The sequence below is a fragment of the Cynara cardunculus genome (genome assembly GCF_001531365.2).
Source record: "Cynara cardunculus var. scolymus isolate 2C chromosome LG 4, CcrdV1, whole genome shotgun sequence".
Classification (NCBI taxonomy): domain Eukaryota; kingdom Viridiplantae; phylum Streptophyta; class Magnoliopsida; order Asterales; family Asteraceae; genus Cynara; species Cynara cardunculus.
Window position 1 is genome coordinate 396,118 of NC_037531.1, and position 10,045 is coordinate 406,162.

At 31.2% G+C, this 10,045-nt stretch overlaps 1 protein-coding gene across 2 annotated transcripts; it reads right to left on the reverse strand.

The window, feature by feature from the left end:
- Window positions 1–2,271: 2,271 nt before the first annotated feature.
- On the reverse strand, window positions 2,272–9,031 carry LOC112511315 (probable rhamnogalacturonate lyase B). 2 transcript variants are annotated; one of them, XM_025116897.1, is made up of 15 exons: window positions 8,990–9,031; window positions 8,729–8,850; window positions 8,575–8,634; window positions 8,005–8,124; window positions 6,130–6,255; window positions 5,860–6,001; window positions 5,575–5,745; window positions 5,320–5,475; window positions 5,113–5,219; window positions 4,938–5,028; window positions 3,637–3,778; window positions 3,373–3,529; window positions 2,976–3,095; window positions 2,686–2,812; window positions 2,272–2,537 (listed from the first exon to the last, which is right to left on the reverse strand). In XM_025116897.1, the coding sequence occupies exons 1-15, from the start codon at window positions 9,029–9,031 to the stop codon at window positions 2,283–2,285; spliced, it is 1,938 nt and encodes a 645-aa protein (XP_024972665.1). In that variant the 3' UTR covers window positions 2,272–2,282. The 2 variants fall into 2 exon arrangements, with proteins under 2 accessions (XP_024972665.1, XP_024972666.1); XM_025116898.1 differs by having other exon boundaries at window positions 8,575–8,643.
- Between the last annotated feature and the right edge of the window lie 1,014 nt (window positions 9,032–10,045).

Sequence of the window (10,045 nt, forward strand, 5' to 3'; positions counted from 1 at the left end):
TTTTTTCAATCATGATTTGATGAATTCATTACATTATGTCTTACAATCTTCAAGATTCACCAGCAGATTCAATCGCATCACAGTATATTTAGTTCAAATTTTTAAAATTATAATGTAATTAAATATTTAAATGTTACCATTATAAAATTTCCTTTATTACGTTTCCTTAATTAAGATTTATTAATAATTTCCATATTTAATTGAAAATATTGTAAATGACCGAAATACCCTTATTGATTAAATTTAATTAGAAAAAATAGAATTTTCCTGTTGGTCGAAATTAGTTTACACGGTTTTTTAAAAATGCACGGTTTTCATTTGAACATGCCTATATATATATATATATATATATATAACTATCTATATAGGGGCTGGTTCAAATACTAACCAAAACTATTGTGCAAACTATGTTAACCCGATCTTGATCGTTCATTTTCTCATCAAACGGTCCTTATTAAATGAGACTATAAAAATAATCATTTAATTAATATATTAATTGAGATGCCTATGAATAACGGTTCAGATGGTACTTTTGTAAAAATATCGCATGAACACGGTGAACATTTATATGAACACGGTGAATGTTCATGGATATGAACACCGTGAACATCGGAATTACCTCATGATCAATTAGAGGGATCTTAAAAGATTTGTAACTTCCAAATAATTATTAGGGAGTTACATAAATGTCAAATTACAAAATGACCAAATAATTATTAGGGAGTTACATAAAGGTCAATTTATAAGTTACATTTGAACATAAAGTAAAGAAAGAATGTGATTGGTTGATGTTGGTTAGTAGAGTTAACACAAAAAATGGGTTAGTATTTGAACCACCCTCTCTCTCTCTATATATATATATATATATATATATCAAACTTAACCATTTATAGATACTCTTGTTTACAAAATCCTATCAAGTGGTTAAAATCTCATTTTTATCAACAAGGCGTAAACGTATGAACATTACAGGTTTGAGTTCCAAATTCATCAAGACTTTGATATAATCATTTTTCAAGGATTTAAAACAATTCCCCACACTTGTTTCTTTAAAATATACAAAATCCCCAACTTTGACCTACATGGTTTCAAAATCAACCAAATGCAAAATACTTAAAATGGAAACTTAAAGAAAGTAAAATACATCATTTTAACATGTATATGGTTTTATAAAAGTAAAATATGAACTCACAATACTAGGTTTTGATGAAAATCTAGAAAATCAAGAATGCTTGGGGAAGGAGATGAACACACTTGGATCTTGAAGACCAGACTTGAATCCTTAACCTAGATGAGGTTTAAATGCCCTTAGGTTGGTTGGAAATGAGGATTAAATACTCCAAAAATGTATTCAATGAAGAGGGAAGGAAGAAATTTGGGAGAGAAAAGAGTAAGATAAGAAAATGAGAGCGAAAACCCAAAAATCGGCTCTTAAAAAATTGGCCAATGGTGTTGGCTAGTTTCACTGCCAGATAAAATAACGAACAAACTAGCCCGAGCACTTTGAAAAAATCAAACAGTGATATTTGCTAGTTTCACCACTAGTTAAACTAGCAAATAAACTAGCTCTGAAACTAGCCCGAGCACATTGAATGAAATCAAACAATGGTGTTCGCTAATTTCACTGCTAGTTAAACTAGCAAACAAACTAGCTCTAAAACTAGTTTGGCCCACTTTTCCATCATTATCAGTTGTTTTCCTTGAGTTTTGAAGCGCCAACATTAAAATGCCCAAAAACATTCAAACAAGGTTAACTTAAGCACTAAAGAACTACATTTATAGATGAACTCAAAATAAAATGTAGTAACCAAAATTTGGGGCGTTACAATAGTCTTGTGATATTTAGAAAGGACCCTATTTAGAATTAGTTCTCAATTTGAGATAAAATATATGTATGACGGATGAAGATATGCATCAGATATGCTCTTACAACAATAAACAATAAACAATATATAAATGTTATTGGAAGTCTTTTAATTTCAAATTCTATGTAGACATTGCTTAAAGAAAGTGTTTGAGATGAAGATGGATTAAATATTTAAAATAAAAGAATTTTATACATGAGAAAAAGCAATCACACCCATTATACACTCGAATGAGTGTAAGGATCATTCGAGAAAAGGATGAAAAAAGTTTGTTACTGTTTGGATATCATGTCTCCTATCTCCTATACTATCTCTCATTTAACAATACAACCATTTTATTTAATTATTCATATATATATATACCATCACCAATTCATTCTAAAAGAATATATTACTATTATATATATCATAAACACTTCAAACTATACTTTTCGAATTCGAGCTTGGACCTTCTAGTCGAATATAATCATACATGATGGATTGAAAAGGACTTTGGGCCCGCGGTTGTGTGAAATAAAATGTGTTCTCTCCTTCTAAGAGTAAAGAACCCGAAACATCCACACTATACAACCAATATAGCCCGTGAATCCCATGCCTTGCAACTGCATTATCTCGTCCTATCAGTCCCGTTGTAAACAAAGGACGAGGTTTATTTCTATCATTTACCCGAACCTGTAAAAGAACGCATATCGACAATTATAATGGATAAAAACTGAGAGAAAGAAACCCTACAAGCTTTTCATACACCAATTACATAGGTTTTAAGCGAATTTTCATTGTATTTTAGCATATCGATAGATAGTTCATGCTTATATAATACCTGTAGTTCGGCTAAAGATGCACCGGCCAACGCTATTCGTAGCTTATAAATAGCAGTTTGTTGGACGTCCTCTAGCTTAAACTTGATCTGCCACGTTGTTCCTTCATATGAGTTATCTGCTTTTCTCCTAAACACATTATTAACAAGTTATCGTCCTTAGTTTATGATAATGTACCAAAATAATTGATATATTAGTGTAGTGTAGATATATAACTTAAAATAGGATTTTACTTAAATCCATAAACTTATACATGTGAAATCATATGTATATTCATTTTTAAGAGTTGTACCTTGGAATTTGAGCATAAAACCAATCTTTACTATAATCACTATCTCCAATCGTGAACACCAAGTCTCCTTCAGGGTACAACTCCCCGTATCTTTCCCACAATCCATATTGCCTAAAATTGCTAAAAGAAACCAACAAAATCAAATAAATTCTTAATTAGAGAAATATTAGAATATGTACAACTCTTGATGTATGATGTATTTTTATTTTGAAAAGGGGTGTTACCTTATAAAAACGTCATATAATATGGGTGTATTGTGTAGTTTATTATGATACAACCATTTTTAAACGTACATGATTGTACCGTGTGACATGGTGGGGGCATAAGTACCCCGTTCAAACGTATCTAATTAATTTCATGAAAATGTATCTAATAGAATTGCTTTACAAAAACGAACTTATGAGGTTGATCGAGAAAAAGCTTGTTCACGTATTGCGGGTTAGGATCCGGAACATGGAATTCTGCAGCGGATCGATCTGGGATCCCGATGTCCCACAATGTAGGACCACTTCTTGGAGGCTCGTAGACGAGAGTACCTACGTTAATTTGACAACCTAGTATTTTCCAAAGTTGGAAAAAGATTATCAGATTCAAATAATAGTTCTATTAACTATAGAGGTCAGAAATGGAAAATTTAAGCTTTTATACATACTCGATTTACCTGGGGTGATGGTTATAGTAACATCATTTCGGTAGTCACCAAGAAATCCGGGGACCCAAGCGTATAGGTTGTAGACGCCCGTTCTTATATTGTTAATGCAAAAATCTCCGTTCTCATATGTTTCCGTCCAAAATTGGTAATCCTACACCACAAAACTTGTTTAATCACAATATATAAGGAAAGAAACGCTACAATAAAATGAATTTTCTAGGATGTACATATGTTCTAATAGAATATTACGTGTTCTATCTGAAAACATTACAATAAGTTGTTAGGACGAATTAAGGTGATCTAACAAATTTTATCCATGAAATTGGACAATCTAGTATGACATGAGAAGTAAATCGTCAGATTAACCTTTTTATATGACAAGGTTGAAATATGTATTATATATAAGGGAGGTTTACTTTGCAAACTACGTATTTGTACAAAACGTACAAACCTCGTTCAACCAATTAATTATAATTTTTCAGTTTTTTTCATTTTTTTGTAATTATGGGAGGGTCGAGTAGTTATTTTTACTGTGAGGGTGTTAATTATGGATCTTCATTATATTAATTTTAGAGAAATACATGAAACAATTTCATTAAAACATAGAAATAACCATATATGAAACAACTTTAGCAAGAAAAATATTATATGAAATAATTTCATTAAAGGTTAGCAAGATGAAACAATTCATATATGTACGTAGAGGAAGGTTCAGGAGAAAATCTTAAATAAAATGAAAACCTAGAAAACACATTATCCTTAGATGAGATGACCCGATGGACATGATTAAACGGGTGGTTACAACAATCTCTTTTTAATTTAAAAAAACCCTCCAACCCCCTATCTTTTATTCGAAAAATAAACAAAATTCAAGCTAAATAAATTACATCAAAATAACAATCATATTTTTCTCGTTAAAATTAATGACATCCCTGTTGATATACTTTTTCATTTGTTTTTCGTTGTTTTCCTGCTTTTCATTTATTTAACGTTTTACTCTACACATGTATGCATATGAAAGGTTAATAAAGACATTTTTCAAAAGTAATCTAAAAAAGGTTAGCAAGATGATCGATTTTTTATACCTCATTGTTCATTCGACTTCGTCGATAAAATTTGTCAGGTTGTATAACTTCACCCTAACAATTTATGTAACGCATCTAGATAGAATATCGGCTGGGTTAACGTTGGTCGTAGCTGTAAGCTTAAATCCATTAAACTAAGTACCCTATCAGAATGCGTAAAAATAATTGGAGCTAACAATACGAGCTTTTCAAGTATGTTACCATAACTATAAAATTAAGGATCACCTTGCATTCTTTTTGCCACGATCCGATTTCGCCCGGTGGAGCTAACCCGATATACGCACCATTTATTGGCATGTCGTTGTCATTAACGAATCTACAAACGAATAAATTTCAGAAAACTCTCTTTCAAATGAACCAAATAACCAATTTAATCTTGGCTTTAGCATACGGTGATTACCTATCGCGAACGAGTAGTTTCCCATAAACATTGCCTCGTTCATTTGATTTGGGAAAATCTTCAGATGCCGGAAAACTATAAGGCCAACTCTTCACCTCAACCGTCATCTGATTTGAAATGAAAAATGAAACAACATGAACCGTATAAACCCTAGACCCTAAATCTAACATGGAATATATATTTAATTAATAATTATTGATTTGGTACCTGTCTTTTTGCATCTTCCCAAAGCGTAAGAGGGTCTGATCCATCCATGAGTGAGTTGAGATAGATAAAAACTGGTCCAAACACCTTCTTCCATGGCTCCCCCTCACCAAATTTTGGGACTAGATCATCTCCGGCATAGTGAGCACCAACAAAAACCTATCAGATACAAGAACTTTTGAATTTTACGTTCCGCTCATCAGGGACAGGGAGTACTGTGTAATTAAAAAAGGGTGTGTCCTATATATAAAATCTTACGGCTAGACAAGTAGGGCCGACATGCGAACAAAGGTTTTGTTTCAAGGGTCCACCGGTTCGAAATTCGTCACTAGGAGTGATCTGCCAAAACCCTAAGGGAGGGTCATTTGATATCCAGCCATGAACCATTAGGTTTCGATTCTCGCAGGTATACTGGTACTTGTCATCCACCTTTATGCACAAACAAACAGTAGATACAGAATTTAGTACAACCTTAATGAATTATATATATTTCTGAAAAGATATGATGGACCCTTTAATTAATTCTTGTAAATTCGTATGTACCTCTCCTTTGAAGTCGGGTTCGACTGGATTGACGAGTACCACGGCTTCTGGATACGCGAGGGGTTGTCCTCTTCCTGGCGACCGGTCATCCGGCAATGGCATGTATCTTCTCCTATCGTCTGCCACCGCCATGTAGTGAAACCTAAAACAACATTAATTAATGGAAAGAATTATTTAAGGTCTCACGAAACCAACAGCCATTAAAGGCGACAGATTGAGGTGGTTAATTAGATCCAAATATGATTACAGAAACGGGTGTTGTTTACTTACTTGTCTTTTCTGAGCTTGAATGCAACTCGTGTTTCACCAAGACTGAAGGGTTGCCATTCTTGTGAACCCAAATGTTCGTAAATGGCGTAAGTATAGAAACCAGAGCAACCACGAAGCAAAATGAACCTTCGAAATCACCAAAATATATTTTTGAGAATTAATTTGTATTAGAAATACACACACATATATGATATATATATATATATATATATGGTATATTTCAAATGCAACCATGTTCATTTGTACAACCAATGCAACCCAATCAATTGAGATATTTATAAAAATAATGAGAGTTCATTTATTATGATTTGAATATTTATAGAAGATGACTAGAGTTCATTAATTATGATCAATATTTTATATTATGAAATCACATATTTATCAAATTAAATGGATGGTTGAGATTGAGTTGTATTGACTGTACAAATGTAAAAGGTTGCATAATAACTCACCTCTCTCTCTCTCTCTCTATATATATATATATATATATATATATATATATATGCACGTTCAAATGAGAACCGTGCAATTCTTAGAAACCGTGTAAACTAATTTCGATCAATAGGAAAATTCCATTTTTTTTCTAATTAAATTTAATTATTAAGGGTATATTGGTCATTTACATTGTTTTCTATTAAATATGGAAGTTATTAATAAATCTTAATTAAGGTAACATAATAAAAGAAATTTTATAAATTGTAACATTTAAATATTTAATTAGATTATAATTAAAAATTGGATTTATTTATATTGTGTCTCGGTTTATTATTGCCAAGATTCATGAAAATCGAAGATATTAGATTAATAAATCCATGAAATCAGTAATAGAATAAAAAAAATATACATGAAACCGGTTTCGTACATGGTGAAATTGGTGTATGGAGTAAGCGAAAATGATTATGAAATTGGTGCATGATGAAATGGGTGGTGCATGAAATGGGTACATGATGAATAGGGTGCATGATAATATTGGTGTTGTAATTTCATTATCAATAGCATGAAATGACAATGACTCATCAAACCATGCTGGCCGATGTAATGGGTGATTGAAGAAAGTGAAAACATTTCATGGTTTCTAAGAAAATTTTGTGTAATTAGTGAAAGTGAAGCAAAATTTCATTATCAATAGCGTGAAATGACAAATGACTCATCAAATCATGCTGGTCGATGTAATCGGTGATTGAAGAAACTGAAACCATGAAGAAAATTTTGTGTAATTAGTGAACAACAAAACCATTTCATTATCAATAACGTGAAATGACAAATGACTCATCAAACCATGTTGCCATGTTAGCCGATGTAATGGGTGATTGAAGAAAGTGAAACCATTTCATGGTTTCTAAGAAAATTTTGTGTAATTAGTGAACAATGAAACCATTTCATTTGATGAAACTGTGAAACCATTTCGTTCATGAAATGTGGTAGTAAATTTATTATTATTATTATTCAAAAGGTTTCATTATGTTAAATTAATTATTTTGTATTTTATTTTTATTGTTGATCTATTTTAATATGGATGTAATTTTATTTATAATATTTGAACATAAAATTAATATATTATTTTACAAATGATTTTGTTTTATTAATATTACGATATATATGATATGGTTGTCTTTAGTATTACCAATACCAAAGTTACCATTTTGCACAAATATAGGGATTATAAAATAAATTTTTATTTTTTTTATTTTTTTAATTTCCTAATATAACCTAAACTAATCTTGAACATTGATCAAGAAAATAAATGGATGAGATTGGTTTACATAAATGAGGACGGTTTTCATTTGATCGTTCATATATATATATATATATATATATATGTATAAAATTAAATAAATAAAGAAAGAAATTAAGACAACAAATTAACAAAGCAACCTCTTGTCTATGTTTAAAGGAACAAACTTTCCTTTAAGGGAAGGATCCCATTGCCTTGAAAAGGAAACCTCAACTACTTCCTCACTTTCCACAATCACCTTGAAACTTGTGGCTTTGATCCTGTCCAAGGAAATAAATGTATATGTCTAAAGAAAGGGAGATTAATGGGTTTGAAAAAGGTAAAGAGAGAGGGTTAGATATCTTTTGGAGCATTTTTGGTATTAATTTGTTTAAGGTAGCTTAATAAAGATAAATGAGGGTCCTGATTTATTTCATATAGTCATTTTTGGCTTAATGGCTTAACGATTAAGCCTTAAAGAAAACACTCATGTACGGCTAATCGAATAAGTCACCTAATCCATTAAGTTCATTAAGTAGTAAGTAAATAGTCTCCAACTCTAAGTAAAGATAGACATAGTAATATATTAGAAAATACATAAAAGTAAAATTGATTTTGATGTTTCTATTATATTTATTGTTATCTTTCAATTTCAAGTCACGAGATTTGATTTATAATTCGATCTTAGAAGAAGAAAAAAGATAGTGTATATGAGAATGTTGAGAGTGTACACTTCAAATACTCCTGTTCTTCCCGAGCCATCTAAAGCACTCCAAACGACATCCCAATACCTGCATTTTCTCAAGAAGATACGTAAATTCAAGATGAAAATTTATCTCATCCATCCACTAAAAGAGAATGTGTTTGATCTATAATGTAACTAACCCTCGGTCACTTTCATTGTTAAGACCCTCGAGCACATTATCAAGCCCATTATAACGTATACCGGTCACAATGCCCTCAGGTTTCGATAATGTAACTTGCAGTATCCCGTTATCAATCATCACCTGAAATTTTTATAATTATAAGATAGTACATGCAAACTGGTTGTTCGTACGTATATGACCAAGCTTACAACCATTGCATTCAGATTTTTTTAACGATAAGTTAACAAATAAAACGGGGGAAAAAAGCAACGAAAGTTACATGGTGGTCATCAATTTGCAATTGCACACCGATACACGGCATTGATACAAGTCCCAATGAACACCTGAAATGCATGTCACAAGTAATAAGACATCAAGTAGAAGGATATTGTTATTGATCAACAAAATTAAAACATAAAAATCAATATAAACCTTGTTTTAATAGAAAAGATAAATGGATAAGTTGATACAGAAATTTATGATTTATTTGAGAAAAGAAATAGATGGTTTAGAGAGGTTTTTAAAGTGTTTAAAGGGGGTTTCTTTAATTAGAAAGAAAGCATGGTGTATTTATAAATAAGTGGGTGGGTGGGTGTGTGTGTAATGGGTTTGGAGTGTCTTTTACTTTTAGTTTGATAAACTTAAAAGCCAACACATGAACTTGGTATTTATTTTTTTGAAGTGGTTTAATTATTATAAATTAAAATCATGAATGACATCTAAATAACATATAATGTTATTGTTACGTGGGAAACAAGTTTACGAGGCTAACCAGCTTTTGAAATAAGTATTACGACATGTGATGTAACTTTTTAATCGACACCCAATCTAATTTTTTTCTAAGTGTTCGTCTTAAATCAAATTTTAAAATTCAAAATAATTGAAATCATTCATTGTGGTTTTATGAAAATTACAAAGAAACTTAATGTTATATTACCATTGCAATTAAAGTAGCTAATACATTTGATGTACATATGTTCCTCAAACTAAAAAGCACGATATTATCTACGACATGTAATGTTGGTAATCTGTCAAGAAGAGCTATATAGTCAACGGACACAATCTGTTGGAAACTGTTTGGTCGGAAAAACCTACCGACGATGGCTTCAAAAAATTTAGCAACAAAATATCCATTGGTAATATGTTGACAAATCATGATAATACTTTACTAGAATAAAATGTTGGGTCAACTGGTAATATATATCAACGTAAACTGACGGATTACCAATGGACATATACTGACGGGCAAAAGTTTTTATGGATTACCAACAGACATACGTTATCGTAAACCGGGTGTCCAATTAGATAATGGACAATGGATTATTGACAAATGACC